Here is a 24,383-nt window from a genome sequence, read left to right as displayed (position 1 = left end):
GAATGACGTGTCAATTTAATCCAAAATGTAGAACATTTGCACCATCTTAACTTTTTAATTTTTATTTATTGTTGTTTTTATTTTATTATTAATTTTTATTCCATTATTGACAAGCCAATGAGTGATCTTTCCATTTTCCACAAAAGCATGCATCTGTAGCAGATACTTTCTGACTTAAAACTTTGGATAACAACTGAGTTTTAATGCTATTTTATATTTTCATTAATGGAAACTAAATAGTGTCTCAATAGGGACAAAATAAAGGACCTTGCACTTATCTATAAGATAAGAACAATAAATAAATAAATAAATAAATAAATGTTGATTGAGATATTTATGTTTTTTCTATGAGACAAAACCATGACATGATGACACAAGCTGAAAGTAATAGTTTTCTTTCTCTATAAATAGTTGTTGTTCGCTTATACACGTCTCTGGCTCAAAATAAACTTAAAAATCATTTTAAAAAAAGAACAATTTATTTTTTTTCCATTGTTTGCATTAAAAATATAAAACAATAATTTTCCTACATTTCGAGAAAATTTAGCACTGGATTTCAATCAGTATACGAATAAAAAAAATATTTTAGAGGGATAGAAAAGTAATATAATTTTATGAACATATAGTAGCAATTATCTCCTTTAATATGAGTTTGTATGTATTTTTCGTTTTGTTTTTCAAAAGGGAAGCCTATAAAAAAAAAAGTTTTCTAAAAAAATTAGTAATAAAAAATATTATATTTTATTATTTAAAAAAGTCATTTTTACTGGTTATAACACTTCCACAACAAAATAAACATAATTTGTTTTTATTTTAAGTAAAAAGTCGAGAGTTTAACTCCATCTCACAATAATGATTAAGGGTTTGGCTCGGTGATATTTATTAAAAATAAAAAAAAAAACTCAATAATGATCTCACTTGTATATCACCAAATGGTTAAAGCATGTGCATGATGTAAGCATTACTATTAATATTATATATTAGTGTTCATTACAAAGGGATGCTAAATAATTAAGCAAATTACATTATGGATTCTAAAATTTTAATTTTTATTAATTAAATTAGTCTCATTGTATATTCTCCATCAAAATTTGCCAATATTTATAACCATTCAGATATAATACATTTTTTTCCCTCATGGTGTTATTATTAATCAATGGAAACCGTACATTCAGTCAAACATTTTTTTTAAATATAAGCTTAAGGTACAGTAAATATAAATAAAAAATTTTATTAGAAAAATTATGCAATATCAACATTTACAAGGTTATATATAGATAATATATATTTAATTTTTTTGAATAATAGACGATAAGCGCCCTTTTTTATGAATATAAAGCAGATCTTAAACAGATCTTGAAAGCCCGGATGTCATGATATGAGAATAGTATCGAAATCTCGGGTGAGCGTTATATGAGCGAGTATGGGAGAGCAGATCTTGTTGGGAGAGATTTGAGCCCATGACGCTCACTTCTGACTTTTGATGTCATACAATTTAAATTTATCCAATGGTTATTAGATAATATATTTTTTCTGAACATTTACAAAGCGTCCACAAATAAAAAAACATAAAAGAGAAAAAAAATAAGAAAGAGACAAAGAGAAGACAACAGTACTCGAGTATTGTACTAGATTAAAAAAAAAACGAATGAATGGGGGCGGTTGATCGGGTTTAAAAATGCCAATATCTAACTTTCTATTGTGTAACTGTTTGAAGGCCCAAAAACAAAGTAAGGCCCATGGGTGTCTGGGCCCGATCCATTAGTCCGTCATCGGGAACCGCGTTGACGGGGTTGAATCCGTTGACCATGATATCAGACCGAGTCAAGACAAGCTGTCTGGTGTGCTTACCAACATCTTCGGTGAGGTCACCGCAAAGACATCAGCCAACGTAGTGGATGGGTGTTGATAATGTTTCTTCTATAAAATGATGTTTTTGGTGTAACTGGATTACTGGGGGTGTTCAGAGCCGCATGTGAGATCAGCGAGAGACACGAATAAAGCGGGTGATCTGACGGTGGGGACGTCTTTGCAGCCTTTTATGGTGTGTTTTGCGTCTCCCATATTGATAGTTGACCATGAGATTATTATTATTTTAATAATTAAGTAATTAAATATTTAAATAAATGAGTTTATTTATTTTGGATATAAATTATGAAAAAAATTTATATCCAAAATAAATTTTTTTACTTTTGGGGGCGTTGATGACTCTCAAAAAGTAAACCATTAGTCGTATGAAAGCATACGAGGGGATTCGGTCTTTAGAGGAGATGCTCAACTTAAGCTCTAGTTAGGTTTTGTACTTGTTTTTTACTTTTTTGAGGCGTTAGTGACCTTTTTTTGTGATTGTACTTTTTTTGTCTCCAGTTTTTTTACATTTAATGATTAGAGTCTGTGTTATCTTTTTTTATTAATGCAATGGGGTTTATCCATTATTTCAAAAAAAATATTTTTTTGATATATTAATATTAAATCAACTGATTTGTCTCGAGTAAAAAAAATCATTTATTTTATTATTTTTCTATAAAAGAAAGTGGTTTTATGTTTTATTTGTAAATAATCTTTGATTTTTTTATATTATTTTTTATTTTTAATTTTTTGATTCACTTGCTTCCTACTAGGCACCAATACTGAATTACTGAATTAGTTCTGATGAGATATGAAAAATATCCTAGATTGTAAATTTTTCTTAATTAATATTTTTTTTATATGTATCAAAATTTAAATTTGAAAACTATTTAATTAAGCGACCTAAAACTCTATCATTTGAACCAATCTAGTTGGTATTAAATTTCACATTTTTGGATTTATAAGAATAGGGCTCATTAATAATATTATTTGTTTGGATGATTTGAGGGACCAAATGCGTAAATATTATAAAAAGATGATAATAATTATTTTGTGTTTTTTATATTTTTTAAATATTTTGACAATAGTTTTACCCACTAAATAAATCTTTATATGAGATGTTTTTAACATAACTAGAAAGAAATAAAATAAAATAAAATAAAATAAATTGAAGAAAAAATAATATACTCAAAAAAAGTAAACGGGCCAGAATATTAAAATAAATATTAAATATTAACATTAATAATTGAATCTGTACATCTTATTCATAAAATAAAAAAATAATAATTAAAAATAATATTAATATATATTTAGACAACTAATAAGTATAGAATTGTAAAAAAAAACAAGAACTTATTTAAATGATATAACCGATCCTAAATAGTTAGGACTCGAGGGTGATTGTTGTTGTTGTGGTCTTGTGTGTGCAATTGTGAAGATCTTAATCCCAATTAAACATTAATTATCATGTCTTATAAGTTATAATTCCCAACAATTTCAGCATCATAAGATTCTCTCATTCAAAACATTCTACAACAATGTTATAAAACCAAACACTATTCATTACATCAAAGCAAACACAAAACACATTTCATCATCACTCACTTTTCTATTATTATTTTTTTCTAATCTTACTATTTATCATACATCATCATCATAATCATCATCTCTTTAATTTAAATACCAATCTTTATAATAAATTATTTTCTTATGAATCCATCCTTCAATTTTGTCCTTATTTATTATGTCATTAAGTAAATACTAAAATGATTTTTTTGACAATAAATAATTTCATACAAGATACACTACAACAAAAGGCATTGAATTTTTTTGTCGTTATTATGTCATTAAAGTGTTTTAAACTTTTAATTAATGTCCATAATCAGAGCACTCACAGTTTCATTGCTTTCCTTAATTCTTAATTAACCATAATCCTCTTGTCTTAATTACTCATTAATTAACCAAATCTAAAAACCCAACCTATCACGTGATCATCAGGCGAGCCCGTCTCTTTTTCGGTCACGGTTAACGGCGCCGTTTCTTGTCTCACTTCCCGGTGAAATCACCGCTGCTTCGGATTAGTTAGAGCTAGCTTAACGGGTTTCGGGTCTGATCTTATAACTAGGGGAGCTGAGGAGGTGAGTTTACTGAGCGGTGATTGGAATTATACTGTTTATTTTCTGTTCAAGTCCTTGAATTAATTTATTATTATTATTTACTTTTGTTTTTAGGATCTATATATATATTTTTTTATATTTAATATTTTAGTCCTTCTCTTCGGGTCTGAACTCTGAAGGAAGCACGCAGAGGAGTGGGAGCAAGAGCTTGGTCACTCTTGCTCTTCTTTCCAGGATTATTGGAGAGAAGTCCTCGGAAGTTTAGGAATTACATTTTGGTCCTTGATTTTGTGATTTTTGAGTTTTAGGAGGGGTTGAATGGAGAGGAAGCAAGGGTTTTTCGCTGCGCTGAAGGAGGAGGTGATCCGGGGACTATCGCCGGCGAGGTCGCGGGCGGGGAGTCCGGTGAGGAGTGCGTCGCCGATGAGAGGGTTGTTGAACCCGCGGCGGAGGAGAGGGCGGCATGCAGCGTTGGATTCGGGAGTGATGGTGAGAATGGGGAGTTTGAGGCCTGGAGGAGAGGGACTGGCGCCGTTGATGGAGGGGCCGGACGGTGATGAGGGTGGCGCCGGAGGTGGGAACGTTGGGGATGGGAGGAGGGAGGGGTGGGGTCAGTGGATGCGAGGTCAGCTCTCGAGGACGCCTTCAGTGTCGGGAGGAGGAGGGTCGACGTCGTGCCGGCGGTCGGATCTCCGGCTATTGCTTGGCGTGATGGGGGCGCCGTTGGCTCCGATCCATGTTAGCTGCGGCGAGCCGCTGCCTCATCTCAGCATCAAGGACACCCCCATCGTGAGCTTTTCTCTCCCTCTTTTACTCTGTTTATTTTTTCTTAGAGTTTAAACCTAAAAATGCGATCTTTTTCACGCGAAAGGACTGCATTTATGCTCAGATTAATTGTTTCTTGTCTGTTTGTATGCTTGCATTGATGATCCTTTGCCATTTTCATTCCGGAAAATAAAGCAAAAATCTTTTTTTTTTTTTTTTATGATCTCTGAAGGACATTTGATTTAAGAATGAGAATGCATGTTTCTGAATACCACTTTTGACACTGTTCACTGGATTTCATGTAGACATGAATTAATTTTGAGTACTTGTTTGGTATAAACTTCAATGCTTGAATTCATTTATTCTTGAATTAGTATTCAATTAATCTCAGTTTGTGCACCTCTTTGATCTTTCAAATGTGTTTATGATTGTTACATAGGAGACTTCTTCAGCTCAATATATATTACAGCAATACATGGCAGCATCCGGGGGGCAGAAGCTGCAAAGCTCTATTCGAAATTCATATGCAATGGGAAAAGTTCGAATGCTGGCTTCGGAGTTTGAGACTGCAACCAAAGTCATGAAGACAAGGTGTTCAGCTGCAGAGTCTGGTGGTTTTGTTCTTTGGCAGATGGCTCCTGATATGTGGTATGTCGAGCTTGCTGTCGGTGGCAGTAAGGTGCATGCTGGTTGCAATGGTGAGCTTGTTTGGCGCCACACTCCCTGGCTTGGCGCACACGCTGCCAAGGGCCCTGTTCGACCTCTCCGACGAGCTTTGCAGGTCTATGATCTATTACAGAGAAGATCTCAGTTCCTTTTGTTTGCATGTACTGAAAAGCTTTGCTTAATTTGGTGTTAATTCTGTGAGCAGGGCCTTGATCCATTAACCACAGCAAGCATGTTTGCCAATGCCAGATGCATCGGTGAGAAGAAAGTCAATGGAGAGGACTGCTTCATCCTCAAACTCTCAGCTGATCCTCAGACACTGAAAGCTCGAAGCGAGGGCCCTGCTGAAATCATAAGGCATTTGTTGTTCGGTTACTTCAGTCAGCGAACTGGGCTTCTTGTGCACATGGAGGATTCACATCTGACTCGTATTCAATCAAATACCGGCGGTGATGCAGTTTACTGGGAGACAACTATAAATTCATTCCTCGATGATTACCGCTCAGTTGATGGGATAATGATCGCCCACTCGGGGCGATCAGTGGTCACATTGTTTAGGTTTGGGGAAATGGCAATGAGTCACACAAAGACCAGAATGGAGGAGGCATGGACCATCGAAGAGGTTGCGTTCAATGTCCCCGGGCTTTCAATGGACTGTTTCATTCCTCCGGCCGATATAAGAAACGGGCTGATCAGTGAAGCTTCTGACATTCCTCACGGAGAGCGGGGAAAGAGGCTCATTGCCCCATCAAATCATCAGGTGAAAATTGCAGCATTGGAGAAGCAACAAGATACCACCAATAACATAGTCTGGAGGGTGGAAGTTTAGTAGTATTAGTGTCTTACTTTTAGGATCACAAACAAGTCAAAATTTGTTTATAGAACTAGAGTTTTAACTAAGATTACTGACTTGAGCTCTAATACTAACTGTTTGTAGCTCTTGTTTGGAGTTCAAGCATAGATTTGTATTCAGATTTCAGAACTTGATGTACTACCACTTCTCTCTTAATTTGAACTTCTTGTTTCTATTGCTCTTGAAATCGTTATTCCATCTGGGTTTGTAATTGAGCCAAGTCTGGTCGTGTTTTGTTATGTTCAAGCTCAGCTCGGCATTATTTTTATCTGAGTCAGAATTGAGCTTACTTTGTATATACAGTAACACGGTGATGGTAATTTAATCATGATGCCAAACCTACAGTAACAATGAGATGTTTAAATTACAAGTGTTACTGTGGTACAGTATAAGTTGTTCACGAGAATTACCGTGCCAAGTTTGGAGGTGTTGAAGCTTGGTTTGTTGCCGAGTCCTGAGGAGCCGAGCTTTTTATATCATTAGTTCTATCTTTATTGCAAGGATTATTTATTTTAAAGGGAGTGATTAAGACAACCAAATATGTTGTTAAAAATCAAGTTGTGGTCTTTTGAAAGAAATACTATTTTGTTTCCCATGCTTGACATTCTTTACACATAGATGATGAGTGAAAAGATCACTGTTCTTGCTTTCTCTTGAAGGAAACCAACCTTTTAGAACTGTAAGATAATGAGAAATGGTCCTATGGAAGCTTAAGAACTTCTATTTGGGACACTTCCTTTAATCCTTTATGTAGCTTCTTCATTTACGTTGTCTTGTGACTTTAATCAACTTTAATTAAAGTGTCTCATGGGATTATACCTTTAATGATTAAATTGAAATTAAGTTAATTAAAGAAAATAAATAAACAAAAGAGGTAGAATGAGTACTAGTGAGATTCATGATGGGGATGAGAAAGATGGGAAACATGTAGACAGAAACTGAATGAAAAATGCAGGCTTGATCTGTCCAAACATAATGGCAAACATTTTTGTTCCATGGAGTGGAGTGGGTGAACATGTTTGTTCTAGTTTGGGAGCTCTTATGAAGAATGTCTTTTTGATGTGAAATTTTTTATTTTAATTTCATTCTAAGAAATGTGCAGGAATCATTGGTTTCAAGCACATAAATATCATATTATATGAAATAAAATAATAAAAAATATTATAAAAAATTGTAAATTATTCACTGAGAGCCTTTTCTCTCATATATATATATATATATATGGTTATATACATTCACTTCTTTAAAAAAATCTATAAACTTATGATTTTTGAAAAGGAAGTTTTTATAAGGGAGAATTAGTTATAAACCCCTCAAAAGTTCTATAATTGCATATTTACCCTCCGAAAAAACATAATTGTATATATATCCCTGAAAAATATAGGTAATTGCGGATATTCCTTTACTGTTAGATTCCGATAATCAAACTTGATTAACTATGGTTATAACTTGGATTAAGATATACAAAAGGTCTAAAATAACCCTTGTACAACTTAAAAAAAACTTTTTAAGGGTTTATATGCAATGGTATAATGGTAATTTTATATATTTGTTGTTTGTTTAATAGATGGTTTTTCAACTAATTTGAACCCCAAGGGTATATACGCAATTATGTATATTATTCAAGTATATGTATGCAATTAACTTTTATTCAGGGGTAAATATGTAATTTAAAAATTTTTAGGAGTACACCTGCAAAAGCCTCTTTTTATAAATACTTTTACAAAAATTATATATTTTGATGCTTAATTTATAGGGTTGTATAAGTGAGTCAAGCGCTGAAAGAATGGTAATTATTTTTTTTTTCAAAGTTAAAAAATGAGAGGTAGAATTGAATGGCTTATTCACTTTATCAATAAATAAATAAATAAATCAATATTAGTGGTTTTATTATGTGTATTTTAGAGAACGGGCACATAAAAGTTGTTTTAAGCTATGAAATTACCATTTAGGATATAATAATATGGATAGCATGTTTTTGTAAACAAATCTAATATAAATAAATACTTAATTAATATAATAATACCCTAACAATCAAGAAAAAAAATAGCCTATTGAGTAAAGAAAATGAAACAAAAGCTTAAATTGGGAGAAAATAATTACGATTTTATGTTTATATATTGGGATAATGAGTAAATAGTATATTATTATTAAGAATGTTTTAATCAAAATAATTAATGTTGAAAAATTTTCTTTTAGCGGCTAAGTGGAGGACATAAGAAAAACTTAAATCAAGGAAAATTTATGATTTTTTACACACACACACATATATATATATATACATATAAAGTTTTGCCAACAGTATTTTCGGTAAAAAAAAAATAACTCATGTGTTTTTTTTGCTATCATAACTTCAATTACATCAAAGCAAGAAAAAAAGATCGAAAAGGGTCCTATGATTAAAATTTATTAGGCCTTCGCTAATTTTGTACTTTCTTTAATTTTTTTATTTGGTATACTCATTAAATTCATACATAAATTATACTTGAATGACAAGCATAGCATAATATGATGATTATGATATCCTCTTTGATCAATAGCAATCAATAGAGCACTCTATGTTCAACCCATTGGGCCAACACATACAACTATTTGTATGGACCCAAAGAGGGACTCTTGAATCACTTTGTTATTATAGTATTCCATACAAAAGATTTATGTTAATTTTCATCAATTGTCTTGTATATTGGAATATTATAAAGAATATTAAATATCTAAATATTTCTTTTTAATATTTTTTTAAAAAGAAAAGTGCATGCTTATATGCACTTATAAAAGTGAGTGATTGCTAGTATGAGATATAAAATCATCATTGCTTGTTTTTTTAATTAATTATTTAATTTTTTAAAACACTTTTGTTTGTTTAGATTTTTTATAATTAACAATAGTTTATAATTTTTTTATTTTTACTTTTCATATTCTCTCTTTCTCTTGAAGGTAGAGGAAAGACATGGGATTTACATGAGTATATTAATAATTTCTTTTTTTTTTGGGATTAATGTTAGTTGAAATATAAAATTCGTGATTAAATTTATGTGTTTTTTACTTAAGGATAAATTTTAGCTACAATTAATAAATTTTAAAATAATTATTAATTATATTTATTAAAATAGTAAAATTTTGAGAAAATATGTGAGATATATTCTTATTGGATTATTTAGTTGAAAGTGGGCATACTATAATTTCACTCAAAATAAAAAATCAAATTAAAGAAAAATATGATGGACTATTGACATAGGATTAGTATCGATTGCTTCTTTTTTTTTTTCTATCATAAAAAATTATTTTATTCAAAAAATTATTTTATTAAAAAAATTGTCATGTATTTTGATGGCGTTTGTATTGGCTTAGAAAAGATATAAGCTATAAAAAAAAGTTATTTTTTTATAATATATATATATATATTTTATAAGGCAACATGGACGAAACATTTCGGACCCCTCACATACACTTTTATTATTAAAAAAACAACCATGTATTAAAAGAGAGTGAAATTATTGACCTTATAAATGAATGACAATAAAAAATCTCAATTGCTTAATAACTGTGGCGGTAGCTAAAAAATGACTATAAAAAGCATTTTATAACAAGTCTTTGGATATAAATGGTATAACTTACATTATAAAATACACCGATAATAAGCATTTAATATATGATGTCCTTAGATAATGATTTCCGAAAAGTCTTTCCTATCATTAAAAAAACTTAATTAATTATCATTAGCAGTTTTATATAATTCTAACTCTTTTGTATTGTACTGAATATCTTGGTCTCTGTAATCAATTTTTTGTGTATAGAATATATTTTAGATGGTTTATCTATTTAAAAACAAAAAAACAACATAGGTCATGTTTTTTTCAAATGATTATCAAATAACAAAATTAATTTTATAATTAAATTATTGAATTTGTGTCTGATAAAGTAGACAAGTTACATGTTAGAGTCATGCACAAATTTTTTAAAAATAGACGGCCCTTACTCCGCCACAGTAGATATTCATCCTTTTGATCTTTGCCAATAGTACAAAAGACCCTATATTAAGGATTCTGTGCTAATAAGCCGTGAACCAGTTAGCAAATCATATGTCTATTTCATTAATTATACAAATCACCGTATTCTCTAATTCTAATAAAGAAAAACTAAATAACAAAACTAAAAAAAAAACCATGGTTGGTAGAATCCATGCTACCGATGGTGGGTTGGAGAGGAGGCATCAAAAGAAGCACAATGACAAAATGCCAACTCATTAAGACACATACATCTCTTCTTTGCACATGAGAGCAACTAATTGCATATCTAATTAACTAATCATCAATCCTAACAAACACATTTAGTAAATTTATGTTACTAAATTCATAAACAAATTGAGCTCAAACAAACACTAAAAATGGAAGTTAATTAATGCTCGAGATGTATAATATATAGTTAATCTATTCTGATTAGTGATAATGACGTTCATCAAACACTAAAAATTATTTTATAATTTTTGTCAGAAGAAAAATTAAAATTTAATTTCCTCCAACGTTCGTTTCCAAGTAAATTATTTGGCAATTGAATTCCAACGTTCAGGCGCTGGCGTAGTGGTCCACGTTTTTTCTGACCGTTGGAGACTCGAAAATCAAATTATACCCGTCCGATTGTTAAATCACGGATCTTGAGGATATCTAAGGGTTGATATTTTGAATCATTATGCGGCCGTTTGTACTAAGTTTTTAATTGCAAAGAATAATCAGACCGGAGAAAAGGACCAGATGAAGGGGACCATGATGGTCCCACCAATGATATGCTCGAGTGTCTATTTTCGGTGACAAAATAAGAACGAGAGACGTGAGACACGAGGTATCAGATTTACTCTTCCACAAAGAATGGTACTTTTACGGCTTAATCCAAAATTGTCTTTTAACCCCCTTCTCTTTTCACAAATTAGAACACCCTAACCTTTCATTTTTCCCTTCCAACTTCATCAAAAAGTTACAATAAAATTATATAATATATAATTTTTTAACATCAGGCAACAAGCATTTCTATATAAAATTTAAATAAAAAATAAATACAGATGTAAAATGCACTCACAAGGTCAACAAAATTTTTTACCTTCATCTTACTTAAACTTTACCAAAAATAAGAGTTGATTAAAATTTCATATTTAAAAAAAAATTATAATTTACAATAACCAGAAATAAAAAAAAAAAAAAATCAAAACCCATATTCTTAAAAAACACACATGATTGACAATCCCAAGTAAATTTTCAAAATTACCAGGGGAAAATGAAATATATATTAAAAGAGGGTGAAAAATGAAAAATTCAAAAAGAAAAAGTGGGTCCCATGTACGACGGTGGCGAGTGGCGCCAAAACGCCAACCCAAACCCCGAAAACCAATGAACCAACGTTCACATGCCCCTTCTCTCTTCACGGGTCCCACTGCCAGTCTGTCATCACCCCCCAAACATCCACCGTCCATTTTACCTCGCGATCATCCTTCTCTGCCATCTGGATCCAATCGTTCGGCCAATACTCTCCCAAACCGCGTAGGGTCGCGTCACTCGCCTATTTATTCTCACCGCCCCTTCTTGTGACTCCCCCATTCACTCCTCCTTCACTCCATCTCTCTCGAAGCATCGATGGATCTCCGACGAGCCACTCTCGCGTTCGCAATGCTCGCCCTCACGATCGCCGCCGCCGTCGCGCAATCCCCCGCCGCTTCCCCATCAGCCGCCACCGCTTCCCCTCCATCCAAACCCACCACCCCTTCCCCCACTTCCTCTCCTCCTTCTAACCCCCCACCACCACCACCCCCTGTTTCCCCGTCGCCGCCCCAGTCACTGCCCCTGTTGCCGCACCACCGACCAAAACCCCACCCACCGCCGCTCCCGTCGCCGCACCGCCAACCAAAACCCCACCCACTCCCGCTCCCGTCGCTGCACCGCCAACCAAAACCCCTCCGACTCCGGCACCTGTCACTCCCCGCCGACCCCCGCACCGGTCAGCTCCCCTCCCGCCCCCGTCCCCGCTGCTGCCACCCCAATCCCGTCCGACGTCCCCGCCCCAGCGCCGAGCAAGACGAAGCCATTGAAGAAGAAGAAGGGCTCTACTCCATCTCCGTCTCCCGCCGGTGCAGTCCCCAAGTCTCCCGCCGGCGCCCCCGATGCCTCCTCCCCTGGCCCCGCCTCCCCCGCCGAAGCCAGCGACACGGTAAGCTCACCCCCGCTTTTCCCTTCTTTCCTATTTTTCATATTTTTAAATCAAAATATTAATTTTAAAATTAATTAATTGACTATTTAAAAAATAAATAAATTTTTAGAGTGGAGCGATGAGGATGATGGGAAGTGCGCTGATCTCGATGCTGGGCGCAGCGATCTTGGCCGTTGCGATGATCTCATAGAGATGAAAATTATTGTGGAATTATTGAGCTGTAATTTATTTTGGGGATTTATGATTGAATTGGTGTTGTAATGTTTATTATTATTATTGATTTTTGTTGATGAGCATTTGGGTTCTGTTGATAGATAAATTGAGTTCCTTCGATTGCATATACATATTTGATTCATGCGTTGGAATTCTTTTTATGTTGTATTATTTTTTATTATTAATAATATTAGTTTTAATTATTATTTGGAGTTTGGGATTAAATTTTTATTTTTTTAGTGGTTTGGTTTTTATTGGATTTGTGATATTTCTTTCCTGTGGATGAGATGAATTTGATTAGCCATACATTTTTTTTTTCTTTCATTTTTTATACTAATGCCAGCCATTCAAGGATTGTCAAAAGAACCATTTAAGAGATTGTTAAAAATAAAAAATAAAAAATAAATAAATATAGAGATGCATAAGTTACATTGTATTGTAAAGTTTTTAAATTTTATTTTCTATTCTATAATTTTGGATGAGCGAAATTATTGTTTTTCATAAAATTTCATGCTCAAATCTGACCTCAAATAATATTAATAAATAGTATTATATTAGAATTTACATCGGTTCTTTGCGTCGAGTGTCGAGCATGATTCTCTAATTCGATTGATTCCCATCTTCGACACGGTTCGATGGTGAGCGCGGTTTCCCAACGTGTTCGTCTTTTGGGTTACGGCGTTTGTCGTCTTTCTAAAAATAAAAATAATAAAAGTTTATAATACTATAAAAAAATAAATTTTATTAATGCTTGTAGAAAATGTTTAAATCGAACCATTTTGTGATTCTATTGATAAATAAATTAATTAATTACCATGTGTTGAAAAGTTGGCATTTCATTAGGTATTAAAATATTATGATATGTCAAAAAATGGAAAAGACCATAAAAATAATTATTATTTAAAGTAAAATAACAAAATTTACATGAATTATTTGTTTCCACTCTCCAATGGGAAAATTGTCCCCAATAAAATAAAATAAACTAAAATTGAAATTCTAGTGTCAAACTACTTTTGCTTTAGGCAAAAGAATCCAACAATCTTCATCCATAATTTAATAAAAAAACATCTTTGTTTTTTCTTTAAGAAATATGAACTCTTTTTTCTTTTCTGTTTTAATAATACAAAGAAGTGGGGGAAAAAAAAAGTTAAAAAACCATTTCATGGTCTACCAACCATTACTTTTCTTTTATGTAGAGATTCCAGAGAAGGCTTACAAGCAATGTTGGATGCTTGGGCAAAATATCAATGTTCACAACTGATTGATTCACTTTTACAATATCATTCATTCATATTATTAATTGATAATAATATATGAATCCCTTGCAAAATATCAATGAACATTCAACTGTATAGATTACAAAAAAGATGCTTACCTACAATGTCTTTTGAATGTATACACATACATACAAAACATATATTATCCTCAGCTCTGACAAAATCAAGAAGCTGTTTCTTTCCTTAGAATTCCATTTTTATTTTCGCCAATCGTTCCGACAACCTGTATTCTTCGGCTTCAGAAACACCAGGATGAAGCTGATGGAGATTGCGAACGAATGCCGCAGCTTCATCTTTCCGCCCCTGTTTACAAAAACCGTCTACAATGGAGTTGTATGTGCTCTCATTCGGCTTGCAGCCATGCTTGATCATGTATCGAACTACATCAACGGCTTCGACAAACATTGCATTGGTTACATAGCTTGCAATGAAGACATTGTATGTCACGATATCGGGAGTAAGACCTGAAGCCTGTAGTTCTGAGAATATCCTCGACGCATCTTGCATTCGTCCCTGTCTTCCATATGCATATATTACAGTATTGTAGGAGTAAAGATCAGGCCGGCCGCCTCTTAGCTTGATCTCCCGAAGAATCTTTTCTGACCTTTCACAATCCCCTGATCGACTATAAATATTAATCAAACTATTGTATGTTGTTAAACTAGGACTAAAGCCTCTTTCTTTCATGAATTTCAGGATTTCTTCAACCTTTGATGTCATCTTCCTCTTCCCGTAGATTGATAACATGGCATTCAATGTGGTTATGTCAAGAGAACATCCTCTTCTCCTCAGCAATGCGAATGCACGTTCTGCCTCTGCTAAAAGATTGCATTTGCTACTCGCTAATACAAGACTTTTCGAAAGCATGTTGCGTGGTTCAATCTCGCCAGAGTATATCTTGTCCGCTAAAGTGCGCAATCGATTAACCTCCTTGGCATTTGCATAGCCATGAAGCAATGAGCAGTATGTAAGTTCATTTGGCTTACATTTGCCATCCTTCATCTCTGCAAAGTATCTTCTCCGCCTGTTGCCAAAGCCCTCCGCGAGCCAATGCGGCTAACACTGCATTATAAGTTGAAAGATCAGGCCCAATTCCAGCAGTAATCATCGTCTTGTAAATCTCCATCGCCTGATCAAACGAACCACACCGGCTATAAGCACTGATCAGAGTATTATAAGTATCCCTCTCAGGAACAAAGCCAGCTCTCTTCATCTCTTTGAACACCCCCGACACTTCCGAATACATCCCGTTCTGACCAAACACAGACAACAAAGAATTCCAAGTGACGATATCAGGCACATATCCATTATCCCTCAGCTCCTCAAAAACCTTCATCATCTCCTCAAACTTCCCCCTGTTCCCATACATCTTAATCAAAGCATTATAAGTACATAAGTTCGGCTTGCACCCCTTCCTCTCCATCTCATCCGCAATTCTCAAAGCAAACTCATCCTTCCCGGCTTTCTCAAACCCCGACAACAATGTCGTATAAGTAATAACATCGGGTTTAATCCCTTTAGCCTCCATTTGCTCCTTGAGCTCCAATGCCTCATCCAAAATCCCATCTTTTGCATAACTGGATATCAAAGAGTTGTATGTGACAATGCTTGGAGGAAATCCCTTTGCCTCCATTTCTCTAAGAACATCCATTGCTTCTCTATGCCTGTGAGACTTCCCATAAACATCAAGCAATGAATTATAAGTCACCTTATCAGGCTCAAAGCCCGCAGTTTTCATCTCCTCAAAGATCTCAGTAGCTTCCTGGTGGAGTGCCCCGCGACGACAGCAGCTAATCAGAGTATTATAAGTGTACTGATCGGCAGAGACGCCATCACTCTTCATAGCATCAACAAGAGAAGTGATTTCAGGCCAAGGAGCGAAAAGTTTACCATAAACGTGCAGGACAACGTTGTAGGTGATGATAGTAGGCCGGCATTCCTGAAGGCGCATTTCGTCGAACACCTTGAGGGCGTCACGATAGCGGCGATTGCGGGCGAGGGCGGAGATAAGGGAGGTGTAGGCGAAGGCATCAGGGACGGCGCCGGTGGATTTGAGAGCGGAGAGGAGGGAGGAAGCGGCGTCAGGGGAGGGAGGAGCGGCCGAGGAGGGAGATAGCAGCGGGGAGGATAGGGGATGGGAGAATACGGGCGTCGCCATGGGTTTCACGAGCCCAGGAGAAGACGGCGAGGGCGAGGTCGGGTTTCTTGTGGAATTCTAGTGCTTCGATGATGGCAACGAGGTCGTCGATGAGGGAGCGGAGAGGGAGGGAGGAGAGGGAGGAGGGGAGGTCAGGGGAAGGGGAGTGGAGGAGGGAGTGGAGGGCACGGTGGGCGGAGATGGAGACCCGGGGGAGATGGACCAGGGCTTGCCGCGGTTGGGGTCGTGGGCTTTGCCGAGACGGGGCTTGCGTGAGGAGCGGCGGAGAGAGGGAGGAGGGGAGGTGATGGGAGGAGGGGAAAAGGAAGGAGGAGGTTGGGGGAGATGGTGAGGAGGATCTTGGAAGAGGGGTTTGGAGGGATGAGGGTTTGGGAAGCGAAGAGGGAGAGAGAGGTTGAGCTTCTCCGCCATTGTTGGACCTTCGGAACCTCGTGAAGACGAAGAGAGAGAGATGGATATTATGTGGATTTTTTTTTTTTTAAATTTTATAAATCTTTGTTTATTTATTTAAAATTTTATTTTTTTAATAAAAATTATTTGCAATATCAACCATTAAACATAGATGTTTATGTCCGGTTAAAGAGATGAGTTATACGTGGTGAGGATATATATATGTTGAAAATTATGTTTGCGCTTATGTGACCGTTCTTAGGGTGTGGGTTTTTTTTTTAACTAAAATTATTATTAAATTTAAAATTTTAATTTTTTTAAAATATATTGAAGTTTTGAATTTATTAAAAAATTGGTAATTTTTTAAGCAATATATAAATTATTTCTTCTTATAAATGTGAATGTTTTAATCATATTTTTATTGGTGGTGGTTATTTTTACTGATAATTTAGTGATTTTTATAGATATTTTTTACTTTCTTTGTCATGCTTGGAGGTTCGAGAAGTAAAAAAAACTAATTCGGATATTATATCATTAACAAAGTTGAGAGTAGGAAAAAAATTAAAAAGTTTGGTTAAAGTGAGTTGAGCCTAATTGAATTTATAGAGCTTATTATGAATAATAAGGCCGAGACAAGAACATCCCATTTGATGTTCTCTTTAACATGATAATAGTTTTATTTTCGTTATCGATAATAGTAACTATATTATTCAAAAAATAGAGAATCTATAGAGGAATCAAGAGAGGAAGAAGACAACACAAATTTAAGATTTACAAGTTTCAGTAATATGCCTACATCATTGGGAGTGGAACAACTGTATTCCTCTTATTTACAATCTTTTAACATCTACACTAGCAAATTCGTTACCTTCCACAATCTAAAATTTCCAGTTCCATCGAACCTTTTCATATCAAGTTTTATAACGGAATTCATCTTTCTCTGATACCACTAACTGTGTGATTGAAGATATTGATATGTTGTAATAGATCTGCACCATTTTGCATCTTTAGGCTGTAAAATTTTTGTTTCAGGTACAACTTATTTGTTAGAAACTTTGATATATATCGACAATCCAATTTTCTCCAGACTTCCACCAGAGACGAGAGAATCATGACGCGATACATAACGTCATCTGCTAGACACAACCAAATAAGTAATAGAGAATCCGCAAAGGAAATTAAGGTAGCGTTTGGTTAGATGTAGTTGAAAATACAGTAGATTTTCAATCACAGTGTAGTTGTAAATTCTGGAGTTGAAAATGCAGGAGAGTCAAATTTTGGTGTTTGGTTGACTGTAATTGAAAAATGCTTGGATTTCAAAAATTTTTAGTGTTTGTTTGGGAGGATTTGTAAATCTCGATTTTGAAAACATGTGTTTGGTTGGATGTATTTGTAGGATATAAACACCCTTGCTAAGGATACTCCACCTTGGTCATTATTAAATTTAATTAATTATAAATACACAATTAATTGTTATTAATAGTAACCAAAATAATTATGCATATAATTGCTTAATTTAATATAAATTTATGTCTTCATTACAAATTATTGTTATTTTTTATAATTATAAAAAATATATTACACTATTTATAATTTTTTATATTGATAAAAATATAATAGTAACCATTTATTATTAAGATAAAATAATATCATGATTTTATTTTTATTTTATTTATATATAAATTTATTAGAAAGTCTCACGTGACACCACGTGCGAGACTTTCCATGGAAATCCCAAATGCGGGAGATTAAACTACGGCCAATTTGGACGTAGTTTGAAAACTAACCAAATCCATCTGCATTTCTAACTACTTTCAAATTCTCAAATCCAACCAAACAAACACCAAATTTTGAAGTTTTTTGTAATTACAATTACATGTAGTTTTATATCCTGCCAAACAAACACACCCTAAGAGAACAAGGAGGCAAGCAAACTCACAAGATTTATAAGAGTATTGGTAGAGACAGCCTCACAAACGGCCGCTACACCAGCTCCATTTCCCAGGAATGCACAAAGTTAAAGCTGGCCATTTTGGAAGACTTTCCACATCCACTAAGTCCATCCTCAGCATATGGAGTTACAAGCCAAGACAGCAAAGGGCAGCAAGCACCACCTAAAAAATATATGGGCACTAAGCCACACCCCATTGAGCTCCATTGGAGCACTATCAAGAACACCATATGCACAGCTTTTACATAGCTCCCTCTGGCGGAGAATCCAGGCAAGGTTTGGAAGACCAGGTCTGGATAAAGTTACAAACAAGAGTAGTGACAATTATTTGGTTGTGTTTGGCGAATGACGTTATGTATCGAGTCATTGATCTCTCGTCCCCAATGGAGGTCTGGAGAAAATTGGAGAGTCAATATATGTCAAAAGTCTCTGACAAATAAGTTGTATCTGAAGCATAAAAGCTGTATGACTTAAAGATGCAAGGGGTACAAATCTTATACAACATATCAATTTCTTCAATCACACAGTCGATGGTATCAGAGAGAGGTTTTATTGACAAGATGAACTCCGTTACAAAATTCGTTGCCGAAAGGTTCGGTGGAATTGGGAATTTCGGATTGTGGTAGCAAATGGTAAAGGATTTGCTAGTGCAATAGGGGATGTTGAGAGATTGTTAATAAGAGAAGTACAATCGCTCCACTCCTGAGGACATAGGCACATTGTCGAACATCATAAATTTTGTGTATTTGCGTTGTTTTCTTGCTTTGTTGATTTCCCCTGTGGATTTTTTTATTTTTCTAACATATACAAAATTAATGAATGACTTATCACCAGGAATTGATCATTCGGCTAGTAAGCACTCACTCAGTGATGCAAAAATTGGTCTGCATATTTGCGCCTATAGCCGGGGATTATTTATTTATTTTTTTTGACACCACCGCGTCCAGCGCATTAATTCCAAACATGGATAATGAAAGTCTCTATAAGGCACTTTTCATAATAGGATCAGTACAACTAGACCAAATGTTCTTGGGTATATTATTACTTATTCAATCAAACAAACAAAATTGTTGTGAAAAATAAATTATACAAGGAAAGGTGTGCTCTGTTCTTTAGATAAACAAGCTTTCATAAGGACATGAATAATTTGACAATTTCCAATGAAAGAATGATGATTATGTTTTGTTAGAATTTAGTGCAATGACTTTACACATCATATGATAAAACAAAGGAAAAAAGAAAAGGCATCTACTTGTGCCCTTGCAGGGAAGCAAGTTACCAAAACTTTTTCACTTATTAACATGTCAAAATACATGTCATGTCATTGGGCTTCATGTTCCCCTCATTAGGGCAACCAAAGCTTGAAGTGGTAAAAGTTGTTATAGGTTATTATAAAAAAAAAACCCTAGTTTACATAATATGCTAACATTTTATAAATAAAATAAGAAACATTTATGAAATGGTATGATGTAAAATATAAAGCGAACTTAATTAAAATTTTATATACATCAATATTAGGATTTATTGTTCTTGTCAATACCCTATCTATGGACGGAAATATGATGTAAATTGAACATACTATATTGTCTTAGTATTCAAAATATCAAGATTAGTTTAATATTGTGTTGCTTAGATGGGTAAATATCATACTACTTTTTTTTAGAATAAAAATCATGAGTTAAAAATAATTAGTACGATCATATGAAAAATTGAAATTGATAATTGATAATGATAATATTTAAATTAAACAAAATTAAAAATAAAAAATAAAACAATGACAACCAAACGGACTCTTCATTTGAGTGTTAATACAATTGGCATATCTACACTACTCGATCAACTTTACATAAGAAAACAACTTTGCTTAGATACTGATATATAATTGCTCGCATATCCCATGTAGAAGTTGCTAATGTATACGGTAAAAAAACTTATTTGTTTATATATCTTTATAGTTGAAAATCAATACAATTTTATCTAAATATATATGTTTGTATATATATGCTTTTTCTACAATAAATAAAAAAAGAAGAATGAAAAACAATTATGCACTAATTACACTTTAAAGATCTATCTAAATATATAAGAATGATTTATAAATACTTTTCATTTTTCCAATGGCATATAAGAAAAAAAAAGATCTATAAGCAATAATAATGATAATCCCATTAAAGATGCATGATTCGTTATATATATATATATATACTAATTACAGTTTAAAGATGATTTAAAATGGAAGGTAGAATCTAAAGGATGCTTAAAGTGGTGGTAAAGATGAGGTATATTATATTAAGGGTTTAGTGTTAATAATTTAGGGTTTAGTGGAAGCAATAAGTGATGGGGTTGCATGATTCTTTAGCTAAATAAATTTTATAAGGAAGTAGAGTTGAAAAGTCAAATTTAGAAGGCACTTTTCATGTCTTCTTTCCTTTATAAAGATCTTCACTTTCCATCAAAAGATTTTTCACTTAGGTTAGGCATCAAAACACTTTGAGAGGAGATGGCAAGTGGCATCTGAATTTATTTTTGTAGGAAAGATTAGGGTTTAGATTCTTGATAACTTTGAAAATATTATAATTAATTATGTTTAGAATAAAATGAGAATTTGATTAATATATATTAATGTAGTGCTCTTGTGTTCTATATATTTGAAGTATACAATTCATTTGTATATATGTAGCACTATGAAATACAAGCCATGCATGCATATGTAAGTCATTAATATGAAAGTAGAGGTCTTGTGGTCCTTCTTAACCTTATTTGTACATAAGCATGTAGAGAGCCATGAAATACAAGCAATACACTGTGATAACATGACCTTAATTATTAATTTATATATATATATATATATATATATATAAGGTTAGTGTTTGTGATCTTTGAAAAGAGGAGTTCAAAGATTTGATTAATATGAAGATAATGCTCTTGTGGTCCTTAATCTTAATCTCATGTATAACATTTGAATGAGAGAAAATTCATTAACGCAAGCTATAATACAGTCAAATAGAAAGCCATGTATTAATATATATACTAGCCTTCCTTTATCCATCTCCTCCTCCTTCTTCTTCTTCTTCTTCTTCTTCTTCTTCTTATTATTATTATTATTATTATTATTATTATCTTCTTCTTTTTCTTCAATGGTTTGCATATTGATTCCTAAAAAAAGTAAAAAATTTAATAAACAAAAGACTTTAAAACTAAAATTAAGTAAGAAGAAACATACATACATACTCACACACACACACACACATATATACTAATTAACAATCATCACCTTCACCAGAAACAACTCCGGCAAAGAGGCCAACGGCATTCATCTGCTTATTAATCATCCTCGCTGCATAATACGGCACCTTGATCACCTTCCTCTTCTTCTTCTCCGGCCTGTTCTCACCAACCAACAAGTTCACAAACATGATACAATCCATCAAGCTCTCCTTAGCCATCCCTTTCATGTCATAAGCTTGTGACCTTCTCCACAAGCTCTTGCAATGAGAGTTCGCCGGAGACGATAAGCACAACGCTCTTGTCGCATCGCTCACAGCTCCGTCGGCATCTTGAAGAAGCAAACAACATTGAGCTCTATTGCTATACAAAATCATTCTCTCCTTCCTCCTCTTCAAAGGACAAAGTTCCAATGCTTGTGTATATAAAACTAGAGCTTCTTCTATTTCTCCACTATAAAACCTCTCATTCCCTTCCTTTTTCTTGGGCTTCTCCTAATGACCATCTCTTAACCAACTCCTCCTCAACCATCATCCCTTCTCTTCTCTTCCTCTCCACTTTCAATTCCCATAACCTATGAACAACACTATTAATCTTATCATGATCTTCATCTTCTTCATCATGATAATCCATTAACAAAACCTTAGTGATAGTACTCCCAACATTGTATCTTGTTGATCCAAGGTTCTTAAGCTCAACTAAATCAACAAGACAATCAAGAGCCATGTTCATAACTCTGAGTCTAGTCTTTAAATCCTTAAGCAACAAAACCAAGCAATCAATTCCCCATGTATTGCCAATCATCAGAAGACCTTGAAAGATTGCACAAGCTAAGAACAACTTTCCGGGCACCCGGCCATCGCTTCACGACCGACAGAACTCCGGCACAAGATCCTCATCAACCCAACCCCCGCCGGAGACTCCCCATTCACCATCCCTCCCCACATCCTACACAACTCTCTCAAAAACCCTAATTCTCTACATATCAAGTAATGACAACCCTTATCTTTAAAAGCAAAGCAACTCAAGAGATAAAGAGACCAACACTGAAGCTGGCTAGCCCACTCTTCTGCCTTCCTATCCTCCATCTCTTTCCCACCAAGACCACGAGTCAAAAGATCACAATGATACTTCTTCCTATCTTCACTTAATATGAACTCAGTGCACACTGTTTTCAAACAAGAAGTAGATATCTTCATGGCTAAATTGATTACCTCCTCGCCATGCAACGCAACAGCATGGAACGTAGAGTCATAGCTAGCAAGATGGCCAAGAGCACGAGCGGCCACTCGCTGCTCCACCCAACTCAGCCGCCCACGGAGGAGCTCAAGAAGCAAAGGGAACAGCGCCGGCGTCAACTGCCAGCTCCGCAAGAGATGAAGACTTGATGGTGTAGGAGCCAATGATGTGAGCGGCGTAGTAAGGGATGTATATGTTTTGGTGAAGGAGAAGCCATGAAGGTTGGGAAAGGGATTTGTTGATGAGAAGAGACATGCAGTGAAGGGCACCGGAGAAGGGGAGCTCTGGGTTGGTAGGGTTGGTCATGGCCATGCTCCAAAGGCTGCTCATGACTAGGACTTGGGACTCATCAACGGTGTCGTATGGCATGGTGTTGAAGAAGGTGGTAAGGGCCGCTCGCCGGCGCCGGGGGTTTCGTTGTTTCATGGCACAAAAGAAGTGGGTGATGGAGTTGAGTTCTTTGTCTTCCTTCTTGTTGTTCTTGTTGTTGTTGTTGTTTTTGGTGGTGGTGTTGATGATGATGGTGTTTAGAGCCATGATTAGGGTTTGGAGAAGGTGGTGAGGGAGAGATGGGAGAGAAGAAGGATGAGACTTAGGGGCACAAGAGAAGGAGGGAGTGGATATATAAAAATGGAGATTTGGTTGTTGCTTTTGATGGGAGAGAAAGAGAGAGAGAGAGAGAGAGAGAGAGAGGAAGAGAAGAAGATGAGGGAGTGAGTTTGTTTGGTGTTTGAGCTTAGGAGTTATGAGGACCACTTTGGAGTTCATGGCTTGATGATTTCTTTATATGTATATATATATTTTTTGAAATAATATAATAAATATAAGAGATGAGATGAAGGCATTCTATATATAATGGCAAGTTTGCATGGTATGGTATTTTTTAATTTTGAAAATTTTCATATATATATTTATATATTTCCCATTATTTGAATGAAATGAAGCCTGATATATGATTGATGTCATCTCAACAATATTCAATAGAGTTGAGAATGATAGAATAGGTTTTTTTTTCCTTCCTTTTTTTTTTTGGTACAATATATTGCTCTATGAAAGATGATGAGAAAGGTGGTGAAACTTTGGTTCAAATAAAAGTAAATGGCATTGCAAGCAAGAGATGTTCCAGGGAAGTAGTAATCAGCACAGACATGCTTTCTCTTTTTCACCATCTTCAATAATTCTTCATATTTTAATATTTAATCTTTATTATAATAAAACTCATGTATATGTCTACAGAACAAGTAAAAAAATTAAAGAAAAAAAAAATCATGTGTAGAGTTATTCAAAGGTTTAATTAAACACATTTGTCACATGCAAGTGAAGTGAGTTTATCATGTAAATTCATGATGTGCAAGTGCTTATGAATAAACATCATAAGAGTTGTTTTAAAATAGATAAATTAATTAAGGGAAGGTTAATTAAGTAATGGATTAATTAATTGATTATGTCTCACTTAATTATATCTTACCTAACATATCAAATGATG

General features: G+C 34.4%; 3 protein-coding genes and 1 pseudogene across 3 annotated transcripts; 2 read left to right on the top strand and 2 right to left on the bottom strand.

Annotated features, from left to right (window-relative positions):
• Positions 1 to 4,132: 4,132 nt before the first annotated feature.
• Positions 4,133 to 6,422, top strand: LOC120274437. The gene is made up of 3 exons (XM_039280970.1): positions 4,133 to 4,754; positions 5,170 to 5,511; positions 5,602 to 6,422. The coding sequence occupies exons 1-3, from the start codon at positions 4,284 to 4,286 to the stop codon at positions 6,223 to 6,225; spliced, it is 1,437 nt and encodes a 478-aa protein (XP_039136904.1). The 5' UTR covers positions 4,133 to 4,283; the 3' UTR covers positions 6,226 to 6,422.
• A 5,387-nt stretch (positions 6,423 to 11,809) lies between these two features.
• Positions 11,810 to 12,782, top strand: LOC120274797 (vegetative cell wall protein gp1-like). The gene is made up of 2 exons (XM_039281335.1): positions 11,810 to 12,444; positions 12,554 to 12,782. The coding sequence occupies exons 1-2, from the start codon at positions 11,874 to 11,876 to the stop codon at positions 12,703 to 12,705; spliced, it is 723 nt and encodes a 240-aa protein (XP_039137269.1). The 5' UTR covers positions 11,810 to 11,873; the 3' UTR covers positions 12,706 to 12,782.
• Positions 12,783 to 13,980: 1,198 nt separating this feature from the next.
• On the bottom strand, positions 13,981 to 16,539 carry LOC120274844 (pentatricopeptide repeat-containing protein At5g02860). Its single transcript, XM_039281384.1, is given in 4 exon segments — positions 13,981 to 14,945; positions 14,947 to 16,024; positions 16,026 to 16,287; positions 16,290 to 16,539. Coding segments are annotated over 4 exon segments (2,382 nt in total). The 5' UTR covers positions 16,504 to 16,539; the 3' UTR covers positions 13,981 to 14,117.
• Positions 16,540 to 21,681: 5,142 nt separating this feature from the next.
• On the bottom strand, positions 21,682 to 23,358 carry LOC120274845 (annotated as a pseudogene).
• Between the last annotated feature and the right edge of the window lie 1,025 nt (positions 23,359 to 24,383).

This window comes from Dioscorea cayenensis, chromosome 13 (genome assembly GCF_009730915.1).
Source record: "Dioscorea cayenensis subsp. rotundata cultivar TDr96_F1 chromosome 13, TDr96_F1_v2_PseudoChromosome.rev07_lg8_w22 25.fasta, whole genome shotgun sequence".
In the NCBI taxonomy this organism is placed as follows: domain Eukaryota; kingdom Viridiplantae; phylum Streptophyta; class Magnoliopsida; order Dioscoreales; family Dioscoreaceae; genus Dioscorea; species Dioscorea cayenensis.
The sequence above is the reverse complement of the archived record's forward strand: the minus strand, read 5'-3'. Positions and strand labels throughout refer to the sequence as shown.